The sequence below is a fragment of the Podarcis raffonei genome, chromosome 9 (assembly GCF_027172205.1).
Source record: "Podarcis raffonei isolate rPodRaf1 chromosome 9, rPodRaf1.pri, whole genome shotgun sequence".
Lineage (NCBI taxonomy): Eukaryota > Metazoa > Chordata > Lepidosauria > Squamata > Lacertidae > Podarcis > Podarcis raffonei.
Window position 1 is genome coordinate 78,459,152 of NC_070610.1, and position 18,434 is coordinate 78,477,585.

The window sequence follows — 18,434 nt, forward strand, 5'->3', positions numbered from 1 at the left end:
CCAACTAAGGTCTGAGGACTGGGCAAAGGAGTAAAAAGGAGGTCAGAACCTTTTTCTTTTCCGAACACTGACATTCACTGCTACTTCTAACTGGAAGGAATGCAGATTGTTGCAAGATAACACGCAGATAGCTGCCTGGCAGCCATGTCCCAGGCCATCCCATGATATTTTGCTGCCTGAAGTGGAGCCCAAATGCTGCCTCTTCCACACAATTTGGACCACCACCTTCAAGTTCCTCCTGCAACATCCAAACACCAATTTTTCTCTCTTCTCCGCCCACCTCTCCCTGGAGGTGCCTGAATCCAGTCACTCTTCTGTGCTGCACCAGCCCTGGGAATTGCCATATTGTGGGTGCCTCCCAAATCTGTTTGGAGAGGGAGATATTGGAAATGTGGGGCCATCACTGAAAAGGCTGCTTATCCAGTTGGCACCTACCTCAGCTTGGAGAAGGGCCTGTGTAGCTGATTTGAGTTTCGTGATCAGGCAAGCTAATGGGGAGAAGGTGGCTACTCTGGTCCCAAGCTGTGTATGTGCGTGTGTGCATGCACAGGGGGCCTGCAAACCCATCCCACAGTGTGTCTCCCTTACCTTGCTGTTCCCTGCTTGCATTAGAATGGAAAAAAAGCTTTCTATTGCAACAAAGGGCTTTTTCCAAGCCTAACTGATCGCCGAAGAATTGATGCTTTTGAATTATGGTGCTGGAGGAGACTCTTGAGAGTCCCATGGACTGCAAGAAGATCAAACGCATCCATTCTGAAGGGAATCAGCCCTGAGTGCTCACTGGAAGGACAGATCCTGAAGCTGAGGCTCCAATACTTTGGCCACCTCATGAGAAGAGAAGACTCCCTGGAAAAGACCCTGATGTTGGGAAAGATGGAGGGCACAAGGAGAAGGGGAAAACAGAGGACGAGATGATTGGACAGTGTTCTCGAAGCTACAAACATGAGTCTGACCAAACTGCGGGAGACAGTGGAAGACAGAAGTGCCTGACGTGCTCTGGTCCAGGGGGTCACGAAGAGTCGGACACAACTAAACGACTAAACAACAAACAACAACAACAAACTGCAGCACACAAGTAATTGGGGGGTAAGCTGCAATATAGGGCATGGGTGCCCCTCCAGAGGGCAACAGTGCAATAACAGTGGGGGAAGCACTGCAGAAGAACTAATAAAGCAGAATGATGAACTGGCTAGATTAACAGAGGCAATTAGAGATCACACTAGACAAGGGTTTCAAAAGCATGGGGGAAATGCAGCGAATACTTCACAAAATGCCCTAAAATTCATACCTGGACTTGTTTCGATTAATGTCTGCAGGAGACTTTGTGGATATTTAAGTTATAATTAGAAAAATATTAATAATGATTCATAAAGGAAGCAGCTTATAAGAAGTAAATAAGGAGGTCTTTTATTTGGTTGTTTGTATTGTTGTATGTTATGCTTATTGTTTGTTATGTTTGTGTTTAACGAGGGTGGATTTCTGTATTGGGGTGGGATAGGAGGGGTTTATGTTATGTTGTAAATAAAATTTCCAATAAAAGTAAAAATTTAAAAATATAATAAAGCAGAATGATGTCCGGTGTATAAACCCACCTTGAATGCACTATTATTGCATTGGTAACGTGTTTCAGAAAACCCCTGCAAAGGATCTGCCATCTATAGGGGCCCCAAGTCTGCGAAGAAGAAATATTAGCAAAAAGGGGGTCTCTGAGTGGGGAAGAAAATGTGGGAGAGGCTAAAAAGGAGGCTGCAACAAATTATTACGGTGGAGGAGAAACACCAGCCGGTCAAATGCCTTCTCCAGACAACTGCAGAAAGTTATTTCAGCCAAATTTTGCCTCTGTGTGACTTCTCTGCATGAGGGACATGCGCCTCTGGGTGTCTCCCCCCCCTTCCCTTACCTGCAGTGCTTGTCGCTTAAAGAAGTGGAGAGCATGGGCAAAGACCTGCAGAGCCTGCACCTTCTTCCCATTCACTGCTTCCAGTTCGGTTTTCATGGTTAAGTCCTAGCAAAAGAGGAGGGAAACAGAGATGGATTGCTCTCAGTTCATTCAATAGCCCCCCCCCCCGGTCTTTGGACACCCAGGGAAGCAAGCTTGTCCTTTGCTTATTCCCTTGTAGGCTTTCTCCACGGGGAACTGACCAGGGTCCTGATCTTCTCCCACCGACACGCCCTGTCCCCTTGTTACATCTCACCTGGACTCCTGCTGGCTTCTAGCCTCAAGTGGATATACACAGGCCCCTTGAGCCTCTCATAAATATTCCCTTCTCCACCTGCATGCTTCCACCTGGACCACCACCCCGTGACAGACTGCCAGGTTTCCCAAGGGCATTGCAACTCCATTTTTAAGCTAGCCTTAAGCATGTCTTTGTAACCGAATTGTCCTTTTCAGCCTGCCTGAGCAAAGCTGCTCTGTTACTCTTCAAGAAGTATTCTGAGTGAGTAAATGTAATTTTACCTTGTTTTTGATTGTTATTTTAAGAGGGGGGGAGATGGAGTAATGCTGGGAGAACCCAGTCTGCTTTAAAGCATCCTGAATTCCTAATGTCTCAACAAATGAAAAACACGAGAGAGACATTGCAAACACTTTTGTAAAACAAGAAAATCTTTAATAAAAAAGCTTATCAATTCAGTATATTTTCTTTTAATTGTCAAATAATTCTGTGTACATTGCGGCAGCCTTTGGCTATGTGCGATAAAACTGACTGAGACTGAGACTAATACAAAAGCAAACAAAAATTAAACGCTAAAACTAGCCTACCTAAGCTGCCCTTTTAAGATGGAAAGGGATACCATTCTGCTGAACTCACAAACATGAGGAAGGAAGGACAGTATCTAATAAATATATCTTCTCTTAGCATCTATCCATATTCCAACATGACCATCAGCTGCAAATTGCACATGGGAGTTTGAAGATCACCCGGGAGATCACCTGTGCCATGGCCCAATGGAACAGACAGAATCTCCCTGAAGGCAAACGGGTTTCCTCTTAAGTAGCTTAATTCAAAGTTTTCACATGGCATTCTTAACAAAACAGATGTGCACAAACAGGTTAGAATCACCAACTCCTGCCTTTAGGTTATCAGAACCTGCCTAACTTGTTCCTGGTCGTCTCTGAGAGATATCGACACCAATCATCACGCCTCTCTTTGGAAAGGAAAAAAAACCAAACAACTGAGAGAGGCTGCTTTCATTTTGGATAAAGAGCATCCAGCATCCAGGAGAGGCTTGTGGGCATCTGAAAACTGAAGGTCACTTTTTCTGCATTATTCTCAACGAAGAATGCAACAAACATCTTGCAAAATAAATACAGCAGAACAGATTGAAGCCTTGTGGATACAAATTGCACAAATTGCTTCCCTTCACTGGAGGTTTTTAAGCAGAGATTGGATGGGCATCTGTTCAGGATTCTTTAGCTGGCTTCCCTGCATTGCAGGGGACATCTAGTCCAACTCGCTGCAATGCAGGAATCTCAGCTGAAGCATCCCTGACAGATGGCCACCCAACCTCTGCATAAAAACCTTCAAGGAAGGAGGGTGTGATGGCTTGGGACTTGGGCTCGGACTCGGAGCCAGAGGAGTCTCAGTCCGCACCGGATCCTCTGCCTATGGCGGCATCTGAACCGAGTCTGGGGCCTGATTCTGAAGAGCCCCAGTCTGCACAGGTTCCCCTGCAAGAAGCACCAGCTGGGCCGAGTCAGGGGCCTGAGGCTGCCCTGGCTCCAGACGCGGGGATTACCTTTTTGTCTCCAGCTGGGCCATCGCTTACAGCTGCTCAACTACCAGTTGGGTCAGGGGAGTCTGAGGTGGCCCCTGGGTCTAGTAACCCACCGACATCTCCTGAGCTGCAGAGACTGAGGTCTGAGAGAAGGAGAGACCTGAGTACTCGCAGGAGGAGTGCTTGCCTTCGAGCGAGACAGGGAGGTGAGACATCAGGGGATCAGGACCGACCGTTACCCCGTCAGAGATAAAAGGCTGCCGGACCCCGCCCCAGGTTGTGGGAGCAACATTGCTGTATGCCAGATCCTGCCTGAGATCCCGTGACTGCCCTTGCCTGGTTTCCTCCCTTGGCCCTGTTGGACTGACTCCTTGTGGAACCCTTGGATTCGGGACTGGACCTGGACTGCGTTTCTAGGGTTAACCCCTGGGCCCAGCACAGAGAGGCCAGAACCTCTTGGGGCTCAACCATTCCACCTTCAAACAGTCCTTGTGAGCTCAAATATTGAGCCTCAGGGCTGAGAGGAATTTGTTGGCTGCCCTGAAACTGCTTCCATATCCCATCAGTTGGGGATACTGTGCCTTGCATGGCCCCCAAAGGAGGCTTCAGCCACTGAACTCACACTAGTGCTGTGGATCTTCATTTTGAACTTCTCAAAGTACAGCCAGTCGCGAGCTTCATCGGGATCCAGGTCGTGGTAGTAGTCCCTGGCGGTGTAGCCAAAGCTGTGGAAACTGCCGTCCGGAGTCAGGAGGAGGCTGGTGGGGGTCTTCTGGTGGGCTACTCCTGGGTCTCCGCCTTCCCATTTCCTGGAAGGAGGGGTCAGAAAGTGGGTTGACTTGTCTGTGTCCTAAACAGGTGTGGGGAACCACAGATGCAATGGCTGAGTGGTGTCCACCCAGGCCCCTCTATTCAGCCCACGGACTCACTGAAAGAGGTCACACACACCCTTGTCAGTCCACTTCCCTCACTGGTCCACAACCTGCTGCACAACTGGAGCATCCACAGGCAGGGGAGCTGTAAGGGCAGTTGGCCCTCCACCAATAAACCCAGGTTGTTGTTGTTGTTGTTGTTGTTGTTGTTGTTGTTGTTATTATTATTATTATTATTATTATTATTATTATTATTATTATTATTTATACCCCACCCTTCCCGGTTCAAAAACCGGGCTCAGGGTGGCTAACAACAAATTTGAAACACTTAATTGTAAAAGCAGCATAAAATACAGCATAAAAACATGAATAACAATAAAATTCAAAGTTCAGAATCCATCTAATAAGCATTAGATAATCCCCAGGGCTAGCTGGCTGAATTAATCCTACTTGGGCCAGCGAGGAGGCCAGGGGAGAATTAGCTGTGGGGTCTCAGAGCAGGTGATCTTCATAAAAGGGGAGGGGGAGGCAAGAGAAGGGAAATAAAAGATCAGGCTGAATTATTCAAATTAAAGGCCAGGTGGAATAGTTCTGTCTTACAGGCCCAGTGGAAGGAGGTTAAATCCTGCAGGGCCCTGGTCTCATGAGGCAAAGCGTTCCACCAGGTCAGAGCCATCACTGAAAAGGCCTTGGTCCTGGTGGAGGATAGTCTAGCTTCCTTAGGGCCTGGGACCTCTGAACTATGGATATTCATGGACCTTAAGATCCTCTGCGGGGCAGACCAGGAGAGGCGGTCCCATAAATATGAGGGCCCTAAGCCACAAAGGGCTTTAAAGGTCAAGACCAGGAGCTTGAACCTGACCCTATACTCCACCGGGAGCCAGTGCAACTGGTAAAGCACTGGGTGACTATGCTCCCATGGCAGGGACCCCATGAGAAGCCTCGCTGCAGCATTCTGCACCCGCTGGAGTTTCCGGGACAGCTTCAAGGGCAGCCCCGCGTAGAGCGAATTACAGTAGTCAAGCCTGGAGGTGACCGTTGCATGGATCACTGTAGCCAGATCAGGGCGGGAAAGGTAAGGGACCAACTGCTTGATGCGGCAAAGATGGGAAAATGTCGCCTTAGCTGTTGCTGTAACCTGCGCCTCCATGGAAAAGGAGGTCTCAAGGATTCCACCCAAACTCTTAACAGAAGGCAGTGTCACTAATTGGGCCCCCGCAAGAGAAGGCACAGGTACAGGTAAAATTCATGTCAGGGACTGGTCATGGTGGAGACCACCTTCCCAGCCTGACCCTTCCAAAGAAGAAGATGACAGTTCAGAATTTGAGGGAGGTCACAGCTCAGAGGCAGATGAGGGGGAAAGCTGGGAAATAATGGGAGAGGACGAGGAAGAAGCAGACCCTCCCTCTCCCAGAACCCAGTGGGCCTTGAAAGCAGGAGAGCAAAGAGCTCAAAGGCTGTCAACATTTCCCTTTTCTTGCGAGGAATCCTATTCGGAATAAGGGAATGCACTTTTCAGCACCCGTAGCGATGGCGCATGAGAGAGGGAGCGGGTGGAGACTCACTCAGGGCAACACCATTCTTCCAAGAGGCGGCATTCCCAAGCCTCTCTCTGTGAATATTGAATAAAAAGCAGTTGGTAAGAACTTTTCCTTGTCTTATCTATTCCTGGCGACCAGCCCTGGGGGTTGGATCCTGTGCCGCCTGACAGTTCACCCTTCAACCTCACAGAGGGGGATTTTAAGAAGGTGAATGTTTAACGCAGGGGGAGGCTTGCAGGGAATTCATTCTGATCCTCTTAGAATCGTAGAGGACCCCAAAGGCCATCTAGTCCAACCCTCCGGCGATGCAGGACTCTTCCTTCCAGCAATGCCACGTACCTCATCATGTGGATGGCCTCTGGGTCACTGGCAAAACTGAAGGCGTAGCCGCTGGACGTGGTCCCAAAGTCAATGGCTACCACCACAGAGAAGGGAGTGGTTTGGCGCATCCGGATTTCATTTCTCTGGAAACAGAAGGCAGAGGATTCAGTTCCTGGAGGGCAATTTCACCACACCTGACTAAGAATCTGTGGGCTTAGCAGTGCCTTTGCCCCCCCCCCCCAATGATTTGGACGACAACTTCCATCAGTCCCAGACCAGGGCTGATAGGATTTGTAGTCCGAACCCTCTGGAGGGCACCTGAACGGTCAAGACTGGCTTAACCCATTGCTCAGAGTGAGGTGGTGGAATCCCAGACTGTTCCACTGCAGGCTAGATGGTGGAGGATTGCTTTAGCATTGTAGACTTGGAAGGGACCCCAAGGGTCATCTAGATCAACCCCGTGTGATGCAGGAATCTGAGCAGTTAATTTTAAAAAATTGCTTCCCAGCTAAGTAAATAAAACTGGGAGATACGGGGAAAGAGACAGAGAACTGTTGTAGGCAGCAGGCTTAAGACAAGCGAAAAGGATGTGTTTTGCACACTGCAGGTGGCCTCTAGGACTCACTGCCACAAGATGCGGTGACAACCCCTTTTTAAACAAGGCCAGATGAATACCCAAAGGGACATGGCAGGCAATAGACTGAACTTAGGCTATTTTGGATGGGGGTGCAGGGATTATCACCCTCACACCCTGGCCTGTGAACCTCCCCAGGGCACTGCTCTGAATTGGGTCGGTTTTTGGTTCGCATGCCATTCTCCCCGCTTACCGGTGACTGGGACGGCGTCAGAGGGGCGATGCTGCAGCTTTCATTGTGGAGTCTGGGAGAGTTTTGGGGAGACGGGGTGTGGGATCGCTCTCCGTTTGCACCTGGCGGATAAGAAGAGATAGCAAGGGAAGTAGGTTTGCGAAAGCCCCTGTCCTGGTCACCAAGAATGAGTGGGAATCTCCCTCGGGGTGACTAGGAAGGGACACATTTATTTTTAATCGTATCAGCTCTTTGCTTTCTGTCAGGCTCCTCATTTGCAGGGCTGAAAGGGAAGTATGAAAGGAATAAAGGAAGCTGCCACAGATACGGAGTCAGCCCATTGGTCGATCTAGGAACAGCCACACCTTTTAAAGTACATTTGATGCCAGTTTAAAGCATCAGTTTAAAGAATCCAGGGAATTTAACCCTTATTAAAAACTACCCTTAATCTGGGTAGTTTAACCCTGGCAGAGTTACAGTTCCTACCACCCTTAGCAAACTACAGCTTCCAGGATTCTTTGGGAGGAAGATGTGCGTTTTAGTATTGCCTGCACACTGACGCCAAGGTCTCAAGCAGGGGCTTTTTAGCCCTAACCCTAGATGTCACCAGGGATGATGATGATGTTAATAATAATAGTATTAGTAATAATAATTTATTTATTTAAACCCCACCCATCTAGCTGGGTTTCCCCAGCCACTCTGGGCGGCTCCCAACAGAATATTAAAAACACAATAAAACATCACACATAAAAACTTCCCTAAACAGGGTTGCCTTCAGATGTCTTCTAAAAGTCAGATGGTTGCTTATCTCCTTGACATCTGATGGGAGGGCATTCCACGATACGATATGATACGATAATCTTTATTGTCATTGTCCCACACAGAAGAAGGAAATTGAAAAAAATCTACATCAGACATTCAAAACCCAACAAGCCTGCTATCCCAGCTATCACAGCCTGGTTAACCCCCTAAAAACTCTGATACCCCATAATTAAATACAATATACTCCCACAGAGACTACCTTACAGTGCGTTTAAAACCAAAATCTCATTTGGATAAAACTGTTTCTCAGGCGGCTAGTCCTAGTCTTTATAACCCTGTACCTTCTTCCAGAAGGCAGAAGCTGAAAGAGATCATTTCCGCGGTGCACACTATCCTGCGCTATCTCTGCAGCTTTCTTATGGCATCTGGAAGCATAGATTTGATCCAAGGTGGGAAGAGTGCACCCAGTTATTCTCTCCGCAGTCTTTACAACCCTGGACAGCGTTGTTTTTCCCCTGACCGTGCAGCTCCCAAACCACACACACAGACCATAAGTTAATAAACTCTCCACAGTACAATGCACACCTGATCCTTCAGAGGCACAGGTACCCCAATCAGGACCAGGGAGTTCTCCACACCTGCCCACCCCCTGTCCCCCCAAAACAATACTTCTGTCTTGTCGGGATTCAACTTCAAAATGCTTTATCCCTGAGCAAGTATGGATAGCAGCACTCTATATTTCCCCAGAATGAACCAGGTGGTTCAAACTCCAAATCTTCTGTCATCTTGCGAAAGGTTTTGGAGCTGTTGTAACTCAGGGCTCATCCATACTCTTCTTTAATGTGGATAGTAAGCTTCCTATACCTCTGCTGGGGTGTTAGGGGAGTGGTAGTACCTCTGGTGAAGGACTCATCCTGCTCCTTCTGTCCACATTTGGTTGCCACCCTGCACTCAGCTCTTACCTGTGGCTCCTAGAAGATTTCAGTATGTGACAGTGGCCACACCTTGAGAATGGCCAAACTGGGTAGCCAATGGGTTTCAAACCCTTAGGACAGTGGTTTTCTTTTTTTAAAAAAACATAATTTTTTATTTGATTTTACAAGTATAAAATTATAAAGATAACATAATTATAAAGTATAAAATTATAAAGATAACATAACACATATCCACAGTTAAGAGATTTCTCCGAATCTCTGGACTTCCCACCATCCCCTCCATGGGTTCTGTTATTAAATCTTTTCTACTGCATCTTTTTCTATACTCCATATTTTTTATATATATAAAAACTTCATTATCTGCATAATACCCATTACATTACAAGTGTTATTGCAATTCTGCTAATGTTTTCATCTGTTTACAGTGGTCTCCAAGACAAATTACAACCCCCCTCCCATTCCTCATTAAAGTTTTGGTCTTCTCGGTTCCTGAGCTTTCCGGTCAATTTTGCCATTTCGGCAGAGTCCAACAGTTTGATTTGCCATTCTTCTCTAGTAGGGGCTTTATCTTCTTTCCACCTCTGGGCTAATAGCATCTATGCTGTTGTCGTTGCATACATAAAAAGTTTTTTTCTACTCCCTTGGACTATCAGCACCTAGAATTCCTACTAGAATGATGGTGCCTTGAACTCTGGCCAGGGGTTCAACGGGCAACACTGGCCTCTGTCCCTCTTTCCTTCCCTCCTTCCTCTGATGCCCTCTTCCATCTCTGCCACACAAAGGCTTGCACGGCTGTTTGTTGCAGCACCCCGGCCAAGCTCCCGAGGCGAATGGTGCCTCTGGGGCTGGCCAGCGGGTGCTGGTTGCCAGGAGCAAAGACAACTCAGAGTAAGCAAGCAAGCGGCTGAGGGACCCAAGCCAGCCAGTCCGCCAAAGCCACTTCCACCCTCCAAAGGAGGTGGCGTTGCGGGCGTCACACCCCCACCACGCCTGCGGCGGTGGCTGGAGCTCAGCCTCTGCGCGATTGAGGGAATCCCCGACCATGTCACCCCCTGGCTAGCCAATCGGCTGGCTTGGGGGGGCGTGGCCTGCCCTATTTAAGGCAGGCATGGCTGTAGAGCAGCGGTTCTCCACCTGTGGGTCCCCAGATGTTGTTGGACTACAACTCCCATCATCCCTGAGCTCTGGCCTTGCTAGCTAGGGGTGATGGGAGTTGCAGTTCAACATCTGGGGACCCACAGGTTGAGAAAGGCTGCTGTAGAGGGAAGTGAGGGGCAGATGAGACTCGTCCACCTGGGAAGGGAGCCCATCTAGGAGAAGGAAGATTCTGGTCCTCAACCTCTCCTGCCAGTGAAGTCTGACCTGGAACCACCTATACGGCCTAGGACCCTCGTACCTATGGGACCGCCTCTCCTGGGATGTCCTACGGAGGACCTTACAGTCTTCAAACAAAAACATCTTGGAGGTCCCAGGCCACAGGGAGGTTAGGCTGGCCTCAGCCAGAGCCAGGGCTTTTTCGGCTGTGGCCCCGATCTGGTGGAACGCCCTGTCCCAAGAGACTAGGGCCCTGCGGGACTTGACATCTTTCCGCAGGGCCTGCAAGACAGAGCTGTTCCACCAGGCCTTTGGCCAAGGCACAGCCTGACTCCCTCCTTTGGTAATCCTCACAGAACTCTAGCCCAATGGTTGCCATTAATTTGATTTTGAATAGATTTTAGAATGAATTGATTTTAGGATGCATTTCAATTAATTGATTGTGATTTTATGTAAACTGTGTTACTTTTATTGTTGTTAGCCACTCTGAGCCTGGCTTCGGCTGGGGAGGGCGGGATATAAATAAATTATTGTGGAGTTTGGAACTGACAGGATCAGAACTCCGTGGTGTCCTGTGTCTGGGAAGAGGAGGAGGAGCTTGTCGCAGAGCAGTGACGCACAGCGTCTCTCTGCTTCCAGACTGGCTTTCACTTCTCACTAAGCAGCTTTCTCAGAGCTCTTGGAATGGCCTGCCTGGCCTGCCCCCCCACTGCTTCTTGGGGTGCAGCCTGTGCCCTCTTCCACAGCTCTCAGCTGCTCTCTAGCACCATCACACAGACGTGTCGAAGCATGGAAACAGCTTCCCGGAACAGCCCCCTCTGGTCTGGCTCCCACTTCGGCCTGACATGCCGTCTTCAGTGCCTGCCACGCGACCCAGGGCTTGCTCCCTTGGCCCTCGGCTTCCTCCCGGCCCTTGGCTCCTGCTGAGCTTTCGCACGCAGAATTATTATTATTATTATTATTATTATTATTATTATTATTATTATTAAGCCAGGAAGGTCTTTGCCACTTGGATGCCCCAAATGTGCAAACTGGTTCTTTTGCTCTGTTGAAATCAATAGGACTCAAGCTGCAATTAAGAAACCTCAAGCCTGGAAAAAAGGAGGGATCTCTCTCTCTCTCTCTCTCTCTCTCTCTCTCTCTCTCTCTCTCTCTCTCTCTGTGTGTGTGTGTGTGTGTGTTGCAGACTGCAATTTTCCAGGAAGGGGATTCTGCTCCAGCCCAAGAGAGGCGGGTATCGTTCTCTATGCTATCTGAAGCAAACATGCCTCTGGCTTTGCTGTCAACTTTTCCCTTTTCTTGTGAGGAATCCTATTCGGAATAAGGGAATTCCCTTAAAAAAGGGGGAAACGTTGACAGCTATGCATGGTGTTCGTGCGGATTGGAGCCCTGAGTGTGCTGGACGCCTCGTCTTGCCCACGCAATGCGCGCTTAATGAGGCAGACATGTCTCCGTCCTGTCGGCGCATAGACCGCACTCCCCTGCGCTGCAGATGGTTCCAATTAGGGGATGGAGTTAATTGCTCCCTCCATCACTGCTGCCCCGTTCCAGACCAGAAGTATGGCTTCTTGGCTGACAGGATCCAGCTGTTGGTTCAGGGGAGAGGAGGAGAAGGAGGAGGTGGTGGAGGAGAGTCACTTTATCTGCAAGGCATCTGAGACCCCTAGCAGCGAGGGCCTCTCTCAGAGCTGGAAGGGGGCCGGGGGTGCTGGTTCAGATCTCAAGGCCTCCTTTGAGCAAGGCTGGTCTGCCTAGGCACTTGCCAAACAGCACCCTAAGAGGAGCGCGGCTGGATCAGGCCAAGCGCCCATCTTGCCTGGCATCCTGTCCTGGCAGTGGCCACGGGGTGTGTAGCCCGAAACTACGCGAGAAGAGCCTGCAAGATCAAGCCAATGGCCTCTCTAATTCGGCATCCCTCCAACATTTCTCCGATGACAAAAGGGACGTCCGAAGGAAAAGCGGTACGTTCTGGGATCAGATCAGAAACCACTTCTGTAAATCCAGGACTGTCCCTGGGAAATAGGGACACCAACCACATGCCTCAAAGGGAAACCCGCAAGCAGGATTCATTGCCATCGATAGCCCTCTCCTCCTCCATGTATTTCTCTAATCCTCTTATAAAGCCATCCAAGTTGGTGGCCATCACTTCCTCCTGTGGCAGGGAGTTCCACAGTCTATCTGCTCTGAGTGAGCACATATTTCATTTGGTCTGCCCTGAATCTTCCAACATTCAGCTCCATCCGACGCCCACAAGTTCCTGTGTTATGAGAGAGGGAGAAAACCCCTTTGCTGTCCAACTTCCTCCAGACACGTATATGCGGCAGCTAGACTGGTGACTGGGAGCAGCCGCCGAGACCACATAACACCGGTCCTGAAAGACCTACATTGGCTCCCAGTACGTTTCCAAGCACAAGTCAAAGTGTTGGTGCTGACCTTGAAAGCCCTAAACGGCCTTGGCCCAGTAGACCTGAAGGAGCGTCTCCACCCCCATCGTCCAGCCCGGACACTGAGGTCCAGCTCTGAGGGCCTTCTGGCGGTTCCCTCACTGCAAGAAGTGAGGTTACAGGGAACCAGGCAGAGGGCCTTCTCAGTAGTGGCGCCCGCCCTGAGGAATGCCCTCCCGTCAGATGTCAAGGAAATAAACAACTACCAGACTATTAGAAGACATCTGAAAGCAGCCCTGTTTAGGGAAGCTTTCAATGTTTGATGCATTACTGTATTTTAATATTTTGTTGGAAGCTGCCCAGAGTGGCTGGGAAGCCCAGCCAGATGGGTGGAGTATAAATAATAAATTATTATTGTGATGATGATGTCGCCTCTCACTCGCTTTTTCTCCAAAAAGTCCCCAAACTTCAACCTTTTCCCCTACAGGAGTAGTTCCATTTCTTTGATCTTTCTGGTTGCCCGAGGTTGACAAAGGCAGAGACAGACAGTATTTTCTTTATATATGGTATAACCAAACATTACCATCCCTTTAAAGTAGGCCTCTCTTATCCTTCCCAGACCACCAACATCCCGAGAAGGACAACCTTTGAGAGAGTTACTCCATTGCAGCTCCTGGCTGAACGCCTGGAGAAGCGAGTTGTTTTAAAAGGCTTTGGTTTTATGAGCCTGTCAAAGATGGGGTGTTTTTTTTTGTCCCCTTCCAAATACAGCTCCAGAGATTAGTCTCAGCAACTCTCGCTGTGAAGAATCAGCGACTGGAGAGACACGACACCAGACCCTTCTCTCCGATTCCCTAAGTGGCTTTTTCTGTCTCGGGTGCCTGTCATGTTAATATTTCATCTGGTACAAAAAATAGACAGAAACCAGCCAGGATTTTGAAATGAAACCAGCATGTTCTCAGAGAAGGCACTTTACCCAGATCTTCTTACTTGCATGTTTTTGGGGGGTGGTGGAAGGGAAGAAATGAAAGAGGCACTCTGCCGAAATGAAAACAAATAGCTGCTTTGGGATCAAAGCCGCTGGAACTGAGCTCACGCAGCAAAGAGGATACCTCGCAAAATGGTACACAAATTCTTAGGAAACAATAACATCACGGGTGTAAATTATAAATCATGCCACAGATAAGTTGAAACACTCAGGAGTGTGCCCTCTGTGCGAAAGGAAGGGCAATTATGTACGCAGGCAATGCAAATACATCCCCAAGAAAAGTGGAATGACCACTGGCATAAGAAGAGCCTGAAGGATCAGGCCAATGGCTCTTCTAGTCCAGCATCCTGACCTCACAGATGCCTGTGGGAAATCTGCAAGCAGGATTCGAAAGCAAGAGCCACTCTCCCCTCAGGTGGTTTCTAGCCCTGCTACTTCCAGCTGTGGCGGCACAGCAGAGCCATCATGGTTAGTAGCCATCCATCGCCCTCTCCTCCTCCATGAATATGTCTAATCCTCTTCAAAAGCCATCCCAGTTGGTGGCCATCCCTGCATCCTGTGGCAGGGAGTTCCACAGTTTAATGATGTGCTGCATGAAGAACGGTGGCTACATTCTGCGTCTCGTGTCAGAGGATCTGGGCTTCCCATTGGGGCAGCTGGTTGGCCACAGTGAGAAGGTAGAAAAGGAGAAAGGTAAAGGACCCCTGGGTGGTTAAGTCCCGTCAAAGGCAACTATGGGGTTATAGTCTGCCATAGTCGAAACAAAATTAAAAAATTCCTTCCAGTAGCACCTTAAAGGTAAAGGGACCCCTGACCATTAGGTCCAGTCATGACCAACTCTGGGGTTGCTGCGCTCATCTCGCTTTATTGGCCGAGGGAGCCGGCGTACAGCTTCTGGGTCTTGTGACCAGCATGACTAAGCCGCTTCTGGCAAACCAGAGCAGCGCACAGAAACGCTGTTTATCTCCCCGCCGGAGCGGTACCTATTTATCTACTTGCACTTTGGTGTGCTTTCAAACTGCTAGGTTGGCAGGAGCAGGGACTGAGCAACGGGAGCTCACCCTGTCATGCGGATTCGAACTGCCGACCTTTTGATTGGCAAGTCCTAGGCTCTGTAGTTTAACCCACAGCGCCACCCACATCCCTTAGAGTAGTACCTTAGTAGCACCTTAGGGACCAACTAAGCTTGAGTTGTGGCACTCATCTCGCTTTCAGGCCAAGGGAACCAGCTCTTGTCCACAGACAGCTTTCCAGGTCATGTAGCCAGCAGGACTAAACTGCTTCTGGTGCAATGGGTCACGAGGACGAGTGCCGGAGCGCACGGAGATGCCGTTTACCTTCCTGCCAAAGCAGTACCCATTTATCTACTTGCACTTGACGTGCTTTCGAACTGCTAGGTTGGCAGGAGCTGGGACAGAACAACAGGAGCTCACCCTGTCGTGGGGATTCGAACCACCAACCTTCTGATTGGCAAGCCCAAGAGGCTCCGTGGTTTAGACCACAGTGCCACCTGTGCCCCTTTCCCCACTGTGAGAATAGGAGGCTGGGCTAGATGCCATGATCCAGAAGCGCTCTGCTTCCACAGGAATTCCACAAGGTGCCTAAAATATGCAAATAAGTGTCACTTCTTTACTTTTGGATATTTTTTTCTGCTTTTGCGGATCATGGGGAGGGGGCAAGGTCAGAGCGCTTATTGCCTTATACTCTCTGACCCATGGAAATCCATTTTTGACGCCTCTTTGACTTCTGAGATATCAGCATGGGCTTCCTGCACACTTTCTGAGCAAATCTGAGATTCTATACGGGCTAGAATATAAAATAAGGGTTTTAAAAAAACATATGAATTCTAACAAAGATCTGTATGGTTAAAGCTATGGTTTTCCTAGTAGTGATGTATGGAAGTGAGAGCTGGACCATAAAGAAGGCTGATCGCCAAAGAATTGATGCTTTTGAATTCTGGTGCTGGAGGAGACTCTTGAGAGTCCCATGGACTGCAATAAGATCAAACCTCTCCATTCTGAAGGAAATCAGCCCTGAGTGCTCACTGGAAGGACAGATCGTGAAGCTGAGGCTCCAAGACTTTGGCCACCTCATGAGAAGAGAAGACTCCCTGGAAAAGACCCTGATGTTGGGAAAGATGGAGGGCGCAAGGAGAAGGGGACGACAGAGGACGAGATGGTTGGACAGTGTTCTCAAAGCTACCAGCATGAGTTTGACCAAGCTGTGGGAGGCAGTGCAAGAGAGGAGTGCCTGGCGTGCTCTGGTCCATGGGGTCACGAAGAGTCGGACATGACTAAACGACTAAACAACAACAACAACATGAATTCTGATTTTGATTGTGTAGTTCTGCAAGAGTGCAGGTTCCCTCTCTCTCTGTCTCACTCTCTCACACACTGCCAACACAAAGACAGACAGATAAACTTTATTCGCATTAGCCAACAGCCATAGCAACATAAAACAAACAATATATACAATTAAAAAGACAACAGTGGGTAAAAAGGACAATCAAAGGACCAAGATTATCGTTCAGGTAGTGGCCCTTAATCTCATTGCACCCTTGATAAACCTAGCAACCTTTGCTGTTGTCTGATCATTTTGATCTGATAAAATAAAGACCAATGTGGCCGCAGATGGGCGGCCTGGGATGGTAAGTAAGAGTGGGGTGATGATCTCATCCCTCAGATCTTTATAAAGGGGACAGACAGGAGAGCATGAGCCACTGTTTCCAGGTTGCCATCTCCACAGGGGCAGAGTCGTTTCTCGGTTGGAATCTTTTGGTATCTGCCCTCAAGTACGGCAGAGGGCATCACATCCAATCTGGCCAGTGTGAAGGCACGTCTGTATTTTGGGATGGTTAATTTATACAAATATGGTGCCAGGGAATCAAACTGAGAAGGGGGGGGGGAGGCATACCAAGGGCAGAATTTCTTTGTAACGGCCAGATTGTTCTGTTGCTCTAAGTCCAACACAAAGACCACAATCTGGATCAAGACCCTAAGTGTAGCTAGAAGGTCTTTGAACCTTTGTCCATCTTTGCTCCCCCAGCAAAAAGGTCAAATTGAAATGCCTGGAGTTGTGGTTTTTTAGGAAAGGAGCCTGATAAGTAAGTGGGAAGGTGGGTTGATATTCTCTCAACACATTCTGAAGTGCCGCCTCCTAAGCAACTTCTCTGTTTTGCCTCTGGCTATTCTATTCTGCAGAAATCTCCAAGCCCATCATCGTTGCAGAAGTGACACTTATCAATTCCTCAGAAAGTTCAGGAACGCAACACAGCTAAGGCTGCCAATTCAAAACATGTTTGAAACAACAACGTGTTATCTTTCCTTTTCCCTTGGCCTTGGACAGAACTCCCACCCAGTGCATTGGTAAGTAACAGCGAGGTAATGTAAGATTGCCAGGTCTAGTGTCTACTGCCCTCTGAGGCAGTAGAGAAATTGTCTTCACCCTCTTCAGAGATTTGGAAAGTGGTACCCAGGTCATCCACCTACCAACCACCTTCTTTTATTTTTCCAGGCTGAATATGCCCAGTGTTTCCACATCACTGATTATCTTCCTGTATTTCTTACCAATCTGGAGAGTGTGCATTGCTGGTTCCACAAGCGTTGACATCTTCACATCACTTTTCTGGCTGAAAGACAGACAGAACATCCCAATCAAATTGCCCTCTGATTTATTTATTTTAAAAGATTTTAATGAAGTAAATAAAGCAAACCAATTTAATAAAAACAATAGAAGTACAAAAAGGCAGCACAGCATATACAAAAATAATTTAATATTAGGTGGGTGAAGTATTTGAAACCATCAAGGAAGCCAAATTTCATGTTGTGCTGTGGAGAGGTTGTCCTGTGTTTACTTCTTGTAGATAAGATAAAATCCCAACAAGCAGCAATTAATTTTTCAGGGTTCTCCAAACCTTTATTTTTCCAGCTAATGCTAAACTCCACATATTTTTACACCATGCATCAGTTGCCCAGATTGAAAGTCCCCGTCTCCCCACAGATGTCTAAGTCCCCTCCTCTCCAGGGTTTTTTCCAAGCCTGTGTGCAGCCAACCTCTCCTCCACCCTCTTCACGCCTCTCCTGGTTCTGGAAGACCAAGAGGGAGGGGAGCTGGTCACAAGAGAGGGGGAGACACCTTGACTTCGTCAGCAGCCTGACTCCTCTCTGCCTCTCCCTCCTCTCTGGCTGTCTCCTTCCTCTCCGGCTTCAGCTTCTGCCTCTGGTTCTGGACTGCTCTCTGCCACAGAGTCTCCCTGCTCACAAAGCCCTGTTATCCCTTCAGCTTCCAGTACCTCCTCTTCCCAGTCTTCTCTCTCATCTCCATTGGGCCACTCATCATCGTCCCACTACCAATCCCCAGGCTCTGAGCCTTGTTCCCTTGGTGGTTCCTCAGCTGGTTCCTTCCTCCCATCATTTATCTGTGTCCAGCCAGTCCATGGCATCTGATGATGATATTTACTTATACATAGAATCATAGAATCATAGAGTTGGAATAGACCACAAGGGCCATCGAGTCCAACCCCCTGCCAAGCAGGAAACACCATCAGAGCACTCCTGACATATGGTTGTCAAGCCTCTGCTTAAAGACCTCCAAAGAAGGAGACTCCACCACACTCCTTGGCAGCAAATTCCACTGTCGAACAGCTCTGACTGTCAGGAAGTTCTTCCTAATGTTTAGGTGGAATCTTCTTTCCTGCAGTTTGGATCCATTGCTCCGTGTCCGCTTCTCTGGAGCAGCAGAAAACAACCTTTCTCCCTCCTCTATGTGACATCCTTTTATATATTTGAACATGGC

At 48.6% G+C, this 18,434-nt stretch overlaps 1 protein-coding gene across 1 annotated transcript in view; it reads right to left on the bottom strand.

The window, feature by feature from the left end:
* HSPA12B (heat shock protein family A (Hsp70) member 12B) overlaps positions 1 to 18,434 on the bottom strand; it is a 51,233-nt gene that overhangs the window by 22,769 nt on the left and 10,030 nt on the right. The window contains exons 2-6 of the mRNA XM_053402198.1: positions 17,207 to 17,268; positions 7,279 to 7,379; positions 6,470 to 6,594; positions 4,340 to 4,526; positions 1,901 to 2,005 (exon numbers count right to left, since the gene is read on the bottom strand). Coding sequence (XP_053258173.1) covers positions 1,901 to 2,005; positions 4,340 to 4,526; positions 6,470 to 6,594; positions 7,279 to 7,379; positions 17,207 to 17,249 — 561 coding nt within the window. The 5' untranslated portion in view covers positions 17,250 to 17,268. The remainder of the gene's footprint in view (positions 1 to 1,900; positions 2,006 to 4,339; positions 4,527 to 6,469; positions 6,595 to 7,278; positions 7,380 to 17,206; positions 17,269 to 18,434) is intronic.